Source organism: Hippocampus bargibanti, linkage group LG05, assembly GCF_051943395.1.
Source record: "Hippocampus bargibanti isolate YZ-2025 linkage group LG05, ASM5194339v1, whole genome shotgun sequence".
NCBI lineage: Eukaryota > Metazoa > Chordata > Actinopteri > Syngnathiformes > Syngnathidae > Hippocampus > Hippocampus bargibanti.
In genome coordinates this window covers 17,725,557-17,743,061 of record NC_142738.1, presented here as the reverse complement: position 1 = coordinate 17,743,061, position 17,505 = coordinate 17,725,557, and the positions used below count along the sequence as shown (strand labels likewise).

The following is a 17,505-nucleotide window of genomic DNA, read 5'->3' as shown; positions in this document are numbered from 1 at the left end:
AAAAAGGCTTGTTGGTTCTCTTTAATGTCTTCGCGAGTAAATTTAACATTGATGAGATCACCTCAACTCTGCCGAGTTGAGGTGATCTGTGAAGGATTGAATTTCTTGTTTTTTTTTATAATGACGTCCACATATCTAAACCAGTGCCTAGGTTTTGTCCCCAGGATGGATGTGAGGGCCTGTTTCTCCATCGCTTCCATATACAGATTAGCCACTATGGGTGAAACAACGAGTCCTTTGGCAACACAAAATTCCTACTCATTTCAAACCGATAAACACTTAAATTAGTGCATCCAAAAGATGGGCTGCCAAATGAAAAACAGTAGTAGTAATGTAGTTTATTCTATACATTGTAAAAATGACAATTGTAAAGAGCAATACATTGGGGAGATTAAACAAATTCTCAAAAAAAGACTTTATCAACATCACAGGGATAATACTAGTGGGCCTCAATCAGCAGTAAATATGCACCTAAAAGCTAGCAACCACACATTTGACGACAGTGCGGTTAAAATCTTAGGGAAAGAAAATAGATGGTTTGGAAGGGGAGAAAAATAAGCTAACGTCATAAAACAGCAAAACCCTTCACTAAATCACCATGGTGGGGTGAGGTTTCATTTGGATCGTCTTACAACCAGCCTCTTAGGCAACATAGGCTTAGTTATGCTGATGAGGTGATATCAGGGCATATGGGGCAATCAGGCCAGTTGCAGACCTCATAACCAGGCAGGACAATATAAGTAATCAGTGTAGCCTCAGGGAATCGTCCTCTTCTCCCACCAACCTGAGAGCAGGGACCTATCATAGCAGTCTGGCACTGCCACGTCTGGAGACAGTAGGGATATATATATATATATATATATATATATATATATATATATATATATATATATATATATATATATATATATATATATATATATATATATATATATATATATATATATATAATTATATTTCCATATATATATATATATATATATATATATATATATATATATATATATATATATATATATATATATATATATATATATATATATATATATATATATATATATATATATATATATATATATATAGGGCCAAAGCTACCAGCACATTTTTTCCCAAATACTACTCTAATTGTTTCCGTCTTGTATATGAAGCTACTGTACTACAATGATGCAGTGCCATAAAGGGAGGAAAAATATTTTAATCTCCATACATTCATCTCCTTTTCTCATCCCTCCCCTGCAGCTCTTTCCCTTTCCCTTTCCCTTTCTCTCACCTCTCTGTGTCAGCGGCAGAGTTCAGTGTTTGGAGATAAGGGAATAGAAACATAATCCCGTGTGGCTCTCTATCATTCTCTAACATTCAACACTGTTGTGATTAGTTGCCTATGTCTGGGGCCCAGTGCTGCTCTCTGTGATGAGCTCGGGGAGGAGTCATCTCTCCTGGTGCCCGCTGGGCTTGTGTGAGGAGCTTTTCAGTGTTTGACCTGGCGCTCATGGCGCTCAAAACCAACCGTGGCATTGTAAAAACAGACACATGTGGACTCACCATTGACATTAGATCAACGTGTTTGATCACACATGCTCAGGGTAAGAGGAGGAAAAAAATGTCATCTGTAGCAGCTGTTTGGTTCATAAATTCTACAGTACATTAAGGCAGTCTTTGAATGAATGCAAACTACAGTTAAGACCCCCTTAGTTAATTACTAAAACAATGTTGGAGTAATCTTGTCATTAACAGTGTTGCTTCTGCTCGATCCTTGTGCCACACACCATCCTTTTATTGAGAATAAAACATCCAGTTGGCTTCTCTTATGCTATACAGAAATGTTTTTTATTCCACCAGAGAAGATTTGATGGTAGCTATAGATGCTGATATAATGAAGTTTATAAAATAACGTGGTGTCCCACAAGGTTCAAGTTTAGGTCCTTTTCATTCTATTTACATATGTTACCTCTAAGCAGTGTCACTAGAAGGCACAAAGTAAACTTACACAGCAATGTTAATATGTCGCTGTAACGATGAGAAGGTTTCTTCAGCCGTCACCTGTACAAATTTGAAGGTTTCGGACGTTTCGCCTCCTATCCAAGAGGCTTCGTCAGCGAACTAAAGTGTGACTGGTCGTATCGGCCCTATTTTTATATCCCTAATGTCCAGACATGGCGGCGCCGGACACAGCTATGATAGGTCCCTACTCTCAGGTTGGGGGGAGCAGAGGACCACTCCCTGTGGCCCCACTGATTGTTCCTACATGCCTGACTAACGACTGGCCTATTTGCCCCACTCCCACCGGAATCACCTCATGAGCATTACGAATGTTGCCTAACCTGTTTTGCCTAAGCAGGCTATTGTATGAACGATCCAAATTGAACCTCACCCCAGCAGACCGGTTTAATGAAGGATTTTGTTGTTTTATAAGAATCGCTTCTTTTACCCCCCTTTCACCATCTATGTTTTTTTAGCGAAGATTTTAATCTCATTGTCGTCAAATGAGTGGTTGCTAGCTTTTAGGTGCAAATGTACGGCCGATTGAGGCCCACTTGTATTATCCCTGCGATGTTGATAAAGTCTTTTTTTGAGAATTTGTTGAGTCTTCCCAATGTACTGCTCTTTACAATTTTCATTCTTACAATGTATTGAATAAACTACATTACCGGATTTTCACGACCATAAGGCGCATATAAACGTCTCAGATTTTTTTCAAAATGTGCAGTGCGCCCTGTAGTGCAGTGCGCCGAATGTGCGGACGTATTAGAGACCACCATGAGGACGTGGTAGAGAACATGAGGGGAGTGCGTGGGCGTGGGTTGTGTATAAAAGAACAGGTACGTATGTGCTTTAAGCAGAACATTGCTGTTCGAACAACCCTGAAAATTCAAAGAGACATGGTTATGAAGCTCAGTTTAAACTGAAGGCTATCAGCTATGCCGAGGAGCATGGGAATCGAGCCGCCGCGAGAGAATATAAAGTTAACGAGTCGATGGTTCGCAAGTGGAGGAAGCTGGAGAACGAACTCCGACAGGTGAAGAAGACTCAGCTAAGTTTTCGCGGACATAAAGCAAGGTGGCCGGAGTTGGAGGAAAGACTCGAGCAATGGATCGTCGAGCAAAGAGCGAGCGGAAGGAGCGTTTCGACTGTCACAATCCGAACGGAGAGAAACTGCAGCCGATGGTGATTTTTAAGAGAAAGACTTTGCCTAAAGAAACATTTCCAGCAGGCGTCTTTATTAAGGCAAACGAAAAGGGCTGGATGGACGAGGATATGATGAAGGAGTGGCTGAGGCAGGTGTACGTAAGGACACCGGGAGTTTTTTTCCACACATCACCGTCACTTCTGATTTGTGACTATGCGAGCGCATCTCACAGACAATGTGAAGCAGAAAGTGAAGCGGATGAATGCTACGCTTGCTGTGATTCCGGGTGGGTTGACAAAGTAACTCCAACCGCTGGAAATCGGTGTGAAACGGCCGTTCAAAGTGAGGCTGCGAGCGGCGTGGGAGCGATGGATGACCGAAGGAGACCACAGCTTCACGAAGAGTTGTAGGCCAAGCCGGGCGAGTTACGCCACAGTTTGAAAATGGATTGTGGACGCTTGGGCTAACGTGTCTGCTGGCACGGTGGTTCGAGCTTTCGGAAAAGCCGGCATTATTTCCGAGGAGCAGCACGGCACAGAAAGTAACTGACAGTGAGGAAAGCGAACCTGCCATGTTGGATTTAGCGCAATTGTTCGATTATGTTACCGGTAATGTGCTTGTTTTTACCATGCCGACGCCTATTAAGCGATGATTACAAAATGTTCTTACTTTGTTATTAATAAATAAAGCACTACCAAACTCAGTTTTGCTCCCGATCTGTTTTTTAAATACACCTATATGTTGTGTAAAGCGGACACCCGTATGGCAGTAGAGGATATGTACCGGTATATAAAACTTCATCCGGTGTGCCCAATGTGTGTGTTAAATACAGAAATGGCACACATAAATGAGACAGCGCCTTTTCACACGGTGCACTCTTTGGTCGTGAAAATACGGTACTTTGTTTTTCATTTGGGAGCCTATCTTTTGGATGCACTAATTTTTGCCTTAACGTGTTTATCGGTTTGAAATAAGTAGGAATTTTGTGTTGGCAAAGGACTCTGTAATTTTTCAGAAACTCCTGCAATGTAAGGTACTGCTACTCCTCTCTTTTTTGTATCTTGAGAATTTTTGGTTTCATTTCCTATTCTTTCTTTCTGACATTTGTTGAATGACCACTGAGGGTACCCATAGTTAGTGAGTGCCCTCCTGATATGTTTTGACTCCTTTTCTCTACCTTCAATGCTAGTTTGTATTAGTTTAGCCCTATGTTGGAGGGTTCTGATAACTCCTAGTTTGTGTTGTAAAGGGTGGTCAGAGTCAAAAGTTAAGTATTGGTCAGTGTGCGTAGCCTTCCTAAAAAGTTCTGTTTTTAGCGCTCTGTCCTCTTTTATAATTACTTTACAATCCAAGAAGGCTAGTTGGTTCTATTGAATGTCCTCACGAGTGAATTTAATGTTGATGTCTACAGAGTTGAGGTGATCTGTGAAGGATTGAATTTCTTGTTTTTTAATTATGACAAAAGTATCGTCCACATATCTAAACCAGTGTCTAGGTTTTGTCCCCGGGAAGGATGTGAGGGCATGTTTCTCCATCTCTTCCATGTACAGATTAGCCACTATGGGTGAAATTGGTGAGCCTATAGCACAACCATGAATTTGTTTATAAAATTTCTCCCGAAATTCAAAATACGTAGTATTAAGGCAGATTTCCAATAATTGGCAGATGTGATCTGCTTTAAGTTGGTTCTTTTATGCAGAGAAACGTCCGCCAGCAGTCTCGACCTCACCACCGAGACTGCTGCTGGGGTTGGGACAGATGTAAAGAGAGAAGTCACATCGTATGATACCAAAGTTTCCTCAGGTTCCAATATGAGGTTTTTGATCCTCTCTACAAACCCTGTGGTGTTCTTTACGTGATATTCTGTGTTACCAACCAACGGAGCTAAGATAGCTTTTAAATATTTGGCTACATTGTATGTAGAGGAGTCAATGCTACAAACAATGGGTCTGAGGGGGAACCCTTCTTTATGTATTTTTGGCAGGCCATAGATACATGGCGTAGTCTCTCCCGGGTATAATCTAAAATACATCTGTTTGTCTATATGTTTTCCTTTCTCTACCTTTTGGAGACAGTCTATCATTTCTTTCTTGTATCTATTGGAAGGGTCCCTTTTTAGTTGCTCATAAGTGTTAGAATCACTGATTAACCTATTTATTTTGTCTTCATAATCAAATGTGTTGAGAAGTACTGTGCATCTGCCCTTGTCCGCTGGCAAAATACAGTAAAGTCTCGTTATATCGAGATCGGATATATCGATAGTCCCGGTTATATCGATATTTTTTCGGACTCCCTTGAATATCGATATAACGAGACTTTACTGGAGTAATATTTTGGTCTTTTTGTAGCGTAATTAACGCCTTTCTCTCTTCTAATGTTATGTTGGACGGAGGTAGTTTGGCACTACTGAGAAGGGCTGATATTTTAATGCGTTGAAATCTGCTCATTCCTAATTTTTCGCGTGTTTACCAGTAGCTGAGATTGTTTCAGTAAAAGTAATTTTTGAAATTTACCCTTTTGTCTCTCTTTGGTTTTGCTGTGGTGCCTCATATATCCGGATTTAGTAAGTTCACACACTTCCTGATAGATTTTGTGGGTAAGTTTAGTTTGTAATCACTGATAATAAGTTTCTATTTCTGACTGCTTGTTTTTTATCTCTATGTTAAGTCTCCTAATTCGCAAATTTAGTATTTTCTTAGTATAATTTTGTTGCATTTTGTCGGCTAAGTATCCGGGTTCCATGGGTGCTTGCTTCAAGCATTTAGGAATTAACCGGCTCCGTCTACATCTAAGATTGAATCTAAGGTGGTTCTTTAAGTCAGCTAATTTAAAGGTGGCTTTTTCTAAGTTACGTACCAGCAGAAGGATGTCTCTCCCAAAGTTGGCAGCAATACGTCTGTGTCAGCTCTCAGTCGTACAGGAGTGGTCCATCGATGAGAAGGTTTCTTCAGCCGTCATCTGTACAAATTTGAAGGTTTCTGCTCCCCCCAACCTGAGAGTAGGGAGCTATCATAGTTGTGTCCGGCGCCACCATGTTTGGACTTTAGGGATATATAAATAGGGCCGATACGACCAGTCAGACTTTAGTTCGGTGACGAAGCCTCTTGGATAGGAGGCGAAATGTCCGAAACCTTCAAATTTGTACAGATGACGGCTGAAGAAACCTTCTCATTGATGGACCACTCCTGTACGACTGAGAGCTTACACAGACGTATGTCGCTGTAAATCTCTGTATCTTGAATATACTAATCAATTGGCTGTTCTGTTTAGCATGATAAAAACAATCTCCCCGTTTTTTTACCTGATTTTGCACTTTCCTTACCGAGGATGTTTAACGGCCAACGAGCTAATATTTTTTAAAATTGTCTGATAAGATTATCCTTAATCAGCCTTTAATAGTCCCACAATAGGGAAATGTCCATGTCTAAAGTGTGTTAATAATAGATTTACCCTGATAATAGGGCTGGAAATGAGTCACAACCCTAGATGTTGAATATCAAGCATGTTCTATAACTTTTCACAAAAAAATCGTCATGTATGTGAGGAAAATTGCCACTTCTGATCCATTTTACTCTGTGAGCTGAATTTAGCCAACCAGATAATCATACCAAATGCTAAACAAGGAAGCAGCAATGAATTAAACAACATTTGTCCGACCCAATATTATTTGGTGTAAAACCTGGTTGCCTGGGCCGCAAAAACAGTTTTTCAAAGACATTTTCCAACACTCCCTCCCCACATCATCTCCGAAACCACACTTGCCTCACAGTATTGAGTGAGTTTTCTCCACGTTTCCTCCCGCACTCCCAAAACATGAATGTCAGGTAAAACGAACACACTAAATTGTCCTTAGGTGTGACTGTGAGTGTGAAGGGTTGTTTGTGTGTGCCCTGTGGGTGGCTGGCAGCAGGTTCAGCCCGAAGACAGTCGAGATAGGCTCCAGCACACCTGTGACACTCGTGGGGATAAGCGGATTAGAAAACGGATGGTTGATAGATCACGTCATGCAAGAACTCTGCCTCAGAGGACTGCGTTCGAGACAGGTGACATTGCAAAATGTTTAGGTGTGTCGTGTTCTGTGTTGAGATTATAGGAGCAGACAACACAAAATATAGCCAAAACTTACTTTCTATCAATATGAATACCCAGACACTGAAGAAGACCCACATAATCGGCCTGAGGATGAAGTTCAATTCCCTCTTGAGAAGTATGTCCTCTCTTTCCTTTCCTCTCAAGGTTGTCCTCTGGCAACTTTCATGTTAATATTATATATTTTTTTTTTCATCCTTCAACCTTTCAAGCCTTTTCAACACAATAAAATAAAATGTAGATTCCGATTCTTAAGATACTGAAAGTTATGGATCCTTTACCTAAAACTCCTTTTGGACTAAGTTTGTTTTGCATTTTAATTTGGTATTTTTTTATCTACCCTGTGACTTGTACTTGACTCCCTGCATGTCCTCTTGTGTGTGGCCAACACATCCTGTCCCCTTGTCACCCCATTCTGCACCTGTTGTGTCATTCCACACTTTCATCCAAACAACCACCTTTTAATTTGTGTCTCGTCATTGCTCTTCTTGTAACTTGGGTCGCCAAACCTCCCTGCAGCAGGTCAATCCAGATTCAGTTCTGAGCCCACGGCACCGCAAGGTCACAATGTCTACTCGGAGGCCGATCACAGCTCGTTTAGCTGTTCATGTGCGGACTGACCGTTGTGCCAGTGACCCACTACGTTGAGAATGTGTAGCAGCAGCCGTGTTCAAAAGTATTCGTCACGATTTAAGGTGGGGCGGTAGTGGACCCCCAAAAAGATGGCAGAAGGGACAAGCAGGGTATATTTGACAAAGTGTATTAAATAAAGTTAGCAGGTACAAAATCTCAAACAACAAAGTAATCAGAACCAAATGGTCCAAAGTAGCAAACAAAACCATAAGTAAAACATGACAAGACGAAACAAACCTGACAGGGTGAAACAAACAATGGCCCAACACTGAATGGTCGTGCAGGGAGTCCTTTTAACTGCCACTGATTAAAATGACCAACACCTGTGCAGCTGCAGACGGGGCCCTAGAGGGACACCCGTTGGTCGCAAATTGAAACATGACAGTATTCATGTTCATTGCTCAGGTAAAACTATATATATTGTGACATTATATAATAATAATAATAATAATAATAATAATAATAATAATAATAATAATAATACATTGTATTATTATTTATAAGTGCCTTTAAAAACTGTCACGGACACTACTGTCACGATCTGGTTGGCGACCAACAGGTGGTGCTGACGGCCATGCCTGCACCTGCACAGGTGTTGGTTGTTCCAATCAGTGGCAGTTAAAAGGACTCCCGGCACAAGCATTCGTGTTTGCTTCACCTTTATTTAATACAATTTGTTAATTACACCCTGCTTCTCCCTCCTGCCTGATTTTTGGGATCCGCCACCATCACCACCTTGCAAACCGTGACAACTACGGTCGCGGGATAAGAACAACAGTGTGGAAAAGACGGACAGCCTACACATAATATTGACTCCAATTGGATTGTAATAAAGCAAATAAAAAGTCATTTCCACTTGACCAAAGACCACACAGTTTCTCAGTGCACAATATAGAGAACATCTAGGTCATATGTATACAAACACACAACATAGAGTAAAAAGCTTGTAGATGACTTAGAGCCTCTGACTTCCTCGTCAGTTTCATTTCCGTTGAGCCCAAGTTCCTACCTAATCAAACAAAATTGGTTTGAAATACGAAGAGAAACATGTCCCATGGCCCCTCCTTTGCCTAATGATGCTAATCAACTATTCGCTATTATTCAACTATTAAAAAAAGCCTTTGGAATAAGCGCTTTTTAAAATGCAACCACTGTCATCCGGTCGAAACACCCCTTATCTGCCAATGCTCCTTAGACATAATACAATAAAACATAATACAATAAATATAATACAATATATAATAGTAATATATAATACAAGAAATAGGACGAAGGCGGAAGTAGACGCCGAAATATGTCAGGTATTTGAAACACCTACAATACACTGTCTGTAAGTAAAGAATCTGTTTTAAATTATAATACAATAAATAGCAACCCAACTGGTCAGTGTGAAAGCAGAGTTCCTTCTAATGCTTTTTTGCAGGTTCATGTAAATGGAAACTGTTTTGATATGTTGTGTTGTCTGTAGGTGGAATTTTTAAAGAATACAAATAAACAAAACCCATAGTCTAACAATCTAATAACCAACGTCAGAACCTATTTTAAACGTTGATCAAGTGGGGGTATTTTTACACTCACAAAAATGAGCTGCTTACCTCTTACAAAACAAACTACAACATCTAATTACTCTGGTCGGCTTTTATATAAATTGCACCTATCTATTTATTTGCAACACTGACTTACAGTGAAAATATCTTTCTCAACAATTACAGGCACTTGGGAGCAGGAGTATCACTTAGTGTTATTTTAAATACAGCTCCTGGTCTGGAGAAACTTATTGCCTCTCTGTAGAAGTCTAAGGTGGCGCCCGAGTCGGCAACTATCGACAAATGCTCTCACGAGCCTTGCTTTTTTTGTCTTTGTGTCTTCTTTTGTTCCATTGGTAGAATTATAAGTATGAACTACATCTGTGTAAGCTCTCAGTCGTACAGGAGTGGTCCATCGATGAAAAGGTTTCTTCAGCCGTCATCTGTACTTATTTGAAGGTGTCGGACGTTTCGCTTCTTATCCAAGAAATTACGTCAGCAAACTAAAGTCTTACTGGTAATTTAGGCCCTATATATATCCCTACTGTCCAGACATGGTGGTGCCGGACTCTGCTGTGATAGGTCCCTGCTTTCAGGTTGGGGGGAGCAGATGACTACTCCCTGCCGGTCTACTGATTGTTCCTATTGTGCTGACTAACGACAGGCCTAATTGCCCAACTTCGGTATCACCTCATCAGCATTCCTAATCCTATTTTGCCTAAGTAGGCTGTTGTATGAACAATCCTAATTGAACCTCACCCCACCATATCGGTTTAAAGAAGGATATAGCTGTTTTATGAAAATCACTTCTTTTACTCCCCTTTCAAACCATCTATGGTCTTTCGCTAAGATTTTAACCTCATTGTCGTCAAATCAGTGGTTGCTAGCTTTTAGGTGCATATGTACTGCCGATTGAGGCTCACTTTTAGGTGCATATGTACTGCGGATTGAGGCCCACTAGTATTATCCCTGCGATGTTGATAGTCTTTTTTGGAGAATTTGTTTAGTCTCCCCAATGTACTGCTCTTTACAATTTTCATTCTTACAATGTATTGAATAAACTACATTACTTTGTTTTTCATTTGGCAGCCTATCTTTTGGATGCACTAATTTTTGCCTTAAAAGACAACCGACGTCTCTGGACAAGTTGTGTCCATAATTTGTGAAATGGCTTCAAATGATTTCTAATGAGCGTATTTTACAAAGATTCCACCGCATATAGCTATATTTTACGTTTTAAGACTCGTGCTGAATATTCCGGAAGTGTTGTTTTTGAGTTGGTGACGAGTCCGTACGTGACGTCACTGAAGAAACGCCCCTGACCGAATAAAAAAGGACACATTTTAGCTGTCCTTCCATCACGTCAATGCTTGTTTGGTCTGAAAACCTCGTGTTGCCCCAGAAAGCGGCAGAAGGAATATATCAGCCTGTGTACACGGGCTGATTCATTCCTTACAGGGAGGTCGGTGGCCATTTTCTGCCTCTTTTTGGGTGAGACATTTCCCCCCAATGTTGCCTCAAAATGGCACGGAATAAATTCTTTAATCGATTGCAAACATATATGCTTTCGTCTTCAGAACTATTTGAATCATATTCATAACTGGATGTGTAACAAGAAAGCATATTCTCCGAATCTGAAGCCATTGTTTTGATTCTCCAGCAATGCAAGATGTCTTGGCGTGATGTCACAAACTGGGGACGGGACTTTCTGAAAATGCCCAATTCGCAGCTCAATTTTTTGCAGATTTTGGACACTTTAAGTCATTTTTATTGGTGTTTTGCATTTGAATAAAAATATCATACTGCGTGTTTTGGGTATTTTAGATGCTATAAAACGTTTTACTGATGTCAGTTAGGAAACAAAAAAGTGACGTCGGTTGTCCTTTAAAGTGTTTATCGGCTTGAAATAAGTAGGAATTTTGTGTTGCCAAAGGACTCTGTAGTTTTTCAAAAGTTAATCTGAAGATACAAAAAGGAGAGGAATAGCAGTACCTTACATTTCAGGAGTTTCTGAAAAAAAGTGCTTGAGCCAGTAAAAGGGGACTATTGTGCATAACTGCAACTAACAAAAGGTCACAACAATTACAGTTTAATGTTAACATGTTACATTAAAGTCCAGTTGTTTCAGCGCACATATATGCACATTAAAAATGGATGGATTTAGTAGATCTACAAGTCAAATAATGAAAGTGTCACATTTACGACTTAGCATTAATGGTGTTTCATGGAGCACAAATTCTGTAGTGGTGCAAAATGTCCAATTCCAATAAAACTGAATGAGTCTTTTTTTTAAGGTGTACAAGGTGTAGTGGAATGTTTTTTAAACAGTTTTAAGTACAAAGTAACCTGAAAAATAAATACACCACTCAAGTAGAAAGTGACAACATTTGTACTAAAGTAAGGTCATAAAGTAGTTTTACTTAGTTACTAGACAGCTCTACACAGTAGTCATCTGTCCACATTAAGGCACATTTTCAGTAATATGATTAAATTAAGTGTTTTTTCAGTCATAAAGTTTCATTTAAAGGACAACCGACACAATTTTTTTGTTTCCTAACTGACATCAGAAAAACATTTTATCACATCTAAAATACCCAAAACACGCAGTATGATATTTTTAGTCGAATGCAAATCACCAATAAAAATGACTTCAAGTGTCCAAAAAGTACTTCAAAATGAACTCAGAAAGTTTCAGTTTCAGAAGGTCCCGCCCCCTTGTTCGTCACGCCAGGACGTCTTGCCTTGCTCGAGAATCAAAACAATGGCTTCAAATTCGGAGAAGATGCTTTCTTGTTACTCCTCCAGTTATGGATATTATTCAAATAGTTCTGAATAGGAAATAATGGTAGCAATGGTAGACTTAACATATTGCTACTGGGCCGTTAAGTCAGACAAATGCACAACTGGTTCGTGTTTCTCAATGATCTCCTTCTTCTCCTCGACTGTAATTTTGTTTTGTGTCTTCTTCGGCTGAACACGAGCCTATGGTGGGGTCTTCTTCTTCTAAATCCTTGAAGACGAACGACGTGTGCACTCAGAGAAAGGGGGTGTGGAAAGGCAGGCCAGTGCTATTCGGTGGTGTGGTTTGGTGTTCCGAAAATCTGCCGAAAATTACTCTGCCAGCCGTGGTGGGGCGGCGCTCCGTTTGTATCCCGAAAAGTAGTGCGTATGCCAAGGTTTAATTTTCATAAATTTAACGTTCTTAAACCGAAAAGTTCGTAAGGCAAGGTGTTAGGTGGTACTGTATCTACTGTATATGCCGTGGAATCTTTGTAAAATACGCTCAGTAGAAGTCATTTGAAGTGATTTTACAAATTATGCACACAACTTGTCCGGAGGCATCGGTTTTCCTTTAAGCATTTAGCCTGGCTATGAAACTACTGTATGTAGCAAATTCATTGTTTTCATTAGAACAGTGATATCCTTTAAGCCAGCGGTTTTATTTGTATTTGTATTTTTTTACTGATATTCTTCGTCAAGGGCCAGGAGATGATATTGGCTGAGATGATTCCCTGAGGTCCAGTGAAATTCCATTATTTTGATAGAAACGAGAGCAAGGATGGATGCACCGACGCTCTCACGAGCCTCGTGACTTGTGAGCCGTGACGTGCAGTCAGGGGAGGCAGTTGAGGCTGTGCCTCACCTGTCATCATGGAAATATCAAATGACAAAATAAATTAAACAGTTATATTTATTGAGTGATTTGTACTTTAACGTTCTTTTCCATTTAACTTCACTATTTTTGGATTTTTATTCAAAATCGCTGAATTTTCACATTTACCGTTCAAATACTAAGTAGAGACGAGCGGTGAGGCACCAGCCGGTTGAGCCTCACCATGGATTGCGCAATCACTATGCTAACTGTGCTGGCTTGCTCTGCAGTGAGACCGCATTGCTGTCCCTCTGCATATCGCTATTAAAGTGTTCAGAAGCTTTTAGTATACGAACTAAATTTCTACAGTTTAGCTGGTGTATATAATGTAGAGTCACTGTACATTATAAACACTGTACTACAGTGTTTATTTTATTTTATTTTATTTTTATCAAAACTGTGTGCGTAGGTGAGGCACACTGTTCTCCTGCCTCATGACAGGGGACGCTGGTGATTACAGATTCTTCTTGCGACTCCTCGGTTGCAGAATAATAGAATTAGTGACAGCAAGCTACAGTAAACAGTTAGCAAGTTAAGTGCAACATCCAGTAATTTTTTCGTGTTGCTTGGCCTTATTTTCAGAATGGTGGATTACATATCTGAATTTAAAGAATTTTAAAAACTGGACTTTTAATCGAAGCAGGAGATAATTAAAGGAAGACCAACACCGGACTGTATAGCTCACAAACGGTGAGGGATGAATGTAAATCTCCTGGACAGCTTCTCAGCTTTTTGGCCAAGAAGGATCTCATTGAAACTTTTCCCGAAGCAACAAAGTTGCTCCAGCTCGTGCTCACTGTTCCAGTTACTACAGCATCAGTGGAGCGGTCATTCTCAGCACAAAAGACTGAAAACATATAGTCGGAACAGGACTGATCAAGGACGACTTTCTGGCAGTGATCTCCATTGAGACAGAGAGACTTGGACTTCATTTATAAGTAAAGGTAACACGATAATAACGTTTTTTAATTCTTTCTTTTTTCTATGCTACAGTTTGTATACAGTATATATAGAATGCTGACATAACATTTTAAACAAAACACGTTAAATGTTGCCAATCAAATGGTGAATAAGCGACTCTGTGTGTCATGATCTGGTTGGCGACCAACGGGGGCGCTGTCGGCCCCGCCTGCACCTGCACAAGTGCTGGTCGTCCCGATCAGATTAGCGACCAACGGGTAGCGACGTCAGCCCTGCCTGCATCCTCGCAGGTGCTGGTCGTTTTAATCACTGACACTTAAAAGGACTCCCGGCACGACCATCCGGTGTCGGTTCATTGTTTGCTGCATGTTTGTTGCATGCATTGTGTATGCTGTGCATGTGTTTGTTTAACCTTTGCGGACTTTTAGTTTTGGTCTTCTTTTGATACTTTTTATTTTTTCTGTTCAGATCATTTTGATATTTTACATTTTGTTTCTGCTGACTTTTATTTTAATACAATTTGTCAAACAACCTCCTGCTCCCTCCTGCCTGCTTCTTGGGATACGCACCCGCCATCACCACCTTGCAAAACGTGACATTTTGGAGTTCATATGTTTGTAAATCTGACTGTGATAACGTCAGTGCCTCACCAGCCATGAACCTCACCACACGTCACTGCTTGTGAGGACTCCTGATAAAATATACAGGTGACGCAACCTTCTTTCACTGGATATATAGACATTACTTGTTATTCATATCAACCAAATTGAAGAAAATAATATATACATTATGAAGTGAATAAAAGCCGAATGCATCATCTTTTACCTTATTTGCTTTGAGGGAATGGGAAGCCATAAACATACAGACAGTGCCCCACAACCAAAAGAAATTAAGCTTGATTTTTTTCAGGCCCTCCCCTTTGTTCTAAAAAGGAACTTAATAAATTGCCAGAGATGCATGTGGAGGCATGCTCACTGCCGTTGACTACATTGAGGCGGACTCATTCAAAGCCTTAATTTCCAAAACATCAGTCAATGTGCCATGCCATGAAAACAAGCGTTCTTCAAATATGGAATTAACAGTCTTCATTTAGTCCAGTATTTGTTTTTATTTTGTACCATGTATCGTTTATTTTGTTTGTTGAAATGACAATTATGTTTTTTTTTCTCTGAAGTCCTGCAAATCTTTCCATGGAAAACTTGACAACTATACAGATACACACTACACACATTGATCGGCATCAATACCCACATTGATCCAAACGGTGAGAAACATCAGTGGTGGATTTGGAAATACAGTAAAGTCTCGTTATATCGATATTCAAGGGAGTCCGAAAAAATATCGATATAACCGGGACTATCGATATATCCGACCCTGTTTGCATGTAATTTTCTCCGTGCGTGCATAGAAATAGTATCGATATAACCGGGACTATCGATATATCCGATATCAATATAATGAGACTTTACTGTACTTGAATCCACATGAGTTAACGATGAGCTATGATGTTATATGATGAGAGTGTTTCTGATGGTTCAAGAAACAGCCTGATACAGAAATCAGAAAAATGCCAGGGAACCAACTCTAAAAGGAATAATGCGCAACTGGCATAGGAAACGAAACAAGTACTGTGACAGATCAGGGATCAATATAACAAGGCTGCAAGAAGATGAGAAAGAGTGCTCAAAGAGACACGACTGTGATTTTCATCAATGAACTTCATTGCTGGCTGAAAAATCGAATGGGAGAACTATGATTCCACCTTCCTTCATGGATAAAATAAGACTAATACTAATACTACTACTTTTTGCTTCTTTTGGTGTCGACTCACGCTGATATTATTTTTTTAAATGCTCACTTTGTCTTTTTTCTTTTCACCATTGCTTCTACCTCTGGTGTGCAAGTTACAAACCTTGAGACAGATGGACAGAATGGACAGGCCCCCTCCTATCATATTCCCGTTGGACATTTATTTTGTGAATGCGGGAGGCTGCGTTGTTAATGATTACATATTGAAAACAAGAGTAGCTTTTGAAATATGTGTTTACCGGCACATAGTGTGGAGGGAAAAAAAGTGTGGACCATAAATGCCTTCCGCAGTAGCGTGGGTAGTCCAGCAAATATTTTCATATTTGTATTCTGAAGGTTATTACTGCGGGTTTGTTTGGTATATAATTTATAGTCAGATGTATTTAATATTCTGTTCAGAAAGTCAGGTAAATATAAATCAAGGCTGTTGACAGGGTATTCAGATTCATGAAGCGACAGAGAATGTCATCTGTAATCACTTCAGAGCTTCATGTTTAATAAGGATAATTAAAAAGTATCTTTTCAACTACTAAAGGGACCGTTACCAGCTGGCTCTCTGTGTAGTGATACTTACACAATTGGACCAGATTGAGTGTTGCGAGCATGATGAGAAGGCTGGCGTGGCGTGAATGGGCAGAGCTGCAGAGCATCTTGTTCTTCTTGCAGACGCAGACCTGAACTTTCACATCTGAGTTGTTGGACAAAGGAGGTACCCCTGAATCAGTGATGAGCAATGGAAGATGATAGTTGGCTTTCTTCAGACTGTGCAGCAACATAATTTGGGAGTGTGTGGCTAAGGAGAGAGTGAGAGAAAGAAGAAGATTTAATCAACCCAACCAGAATCCATCCATCCAAGCATTTTCTAATCCGCCATTCCTCACGAGCGACGCGGGTGTGCTTGAGCCTATCCTAGCAATCTTCGGTCAGTAGGCGGCGTGGCCCCCGAACTGGCTGCCAGCCAATCACAGGATACACAGAGATGTTAGACAATCACAATTTAGAGTGCTCCATTCATCTTTTGGAATGTGGGAGTACACCACAGTAACTGGGTAAAAAGCCATGCATATTCAAGGAGAAAATGCAAATTCCAAAAAGGAAGCCCATTCCGGAATTGAAAAAAAATATATAATAAATCAGCCTAACGACAACTCCATTACTGTGTTTAGATTCTTCAATATCATTTTATTTTCTTGAACAAGACACGGAAGATGCTTAACTGCAGCATCTTGATAACTCATCTAAAAGATGAGGTGCATCTGATTTCAAATATTCCGTCAACAAACGTATGCATATAATCATGCATACTCAATATTATCTAGTGATAATTTTTGGAGGAGTTCAAATGCAGACAGAATTCGTAAGTGAGGCGTACCTGCGACCCCTTTTGCCAGCTGTCAGTCACAGGTATTACCAATTGTCAAGTTTTAGCTGTACTGTGTCACTCGAACATAAAAAGACAGCGTTGTTGCCCGTGCATCCCTGAATCAATGTCTGGGTTGTCTGACTACACACATACACACACACACACGCACACATGCGCACCCCCCCCCCCCCCCCACACACACACACGCACACACGCACACGCACTCACACATATCCTTTTCCTCCTCAGATCATTTTATTCTTCATCCTCGATCTATAGTGTGTTTTCCTATAAGCACTACCAACATTAGATGTAAACATTTTGAACGGAATTGAAGATGCGTTCAAATCTGTTTTGCACTCTCAACTGTATCCTGTTTGAAAAC

At 40.2% G+C, this 17,505-nt stretch overlaps 1 protein-coding gene across 1 annotated transcript in view; it reads right to left on the bottom strand.

Annotated features, from left to right (window-relative positions):
* The window catches only part of cdh13 (cadherin 13, H-cadherin (heart)), a 377,317-nt gene that overhangs the window by 26,914 nt on the left and 332,898 nt on the right, over window positions 1-17,505 (bottom strand). The window contains exon 14 of the mRNA XM_088997038.1: window positions 16,332-16,550. Coding sequence (XP_088853164.1) covers window positions 16,332-16,550 — 219 coding nt within the window. The remainder of the gene's footprint in view (window positions 1-16,331; window positions 16,551-17,505) is intronic.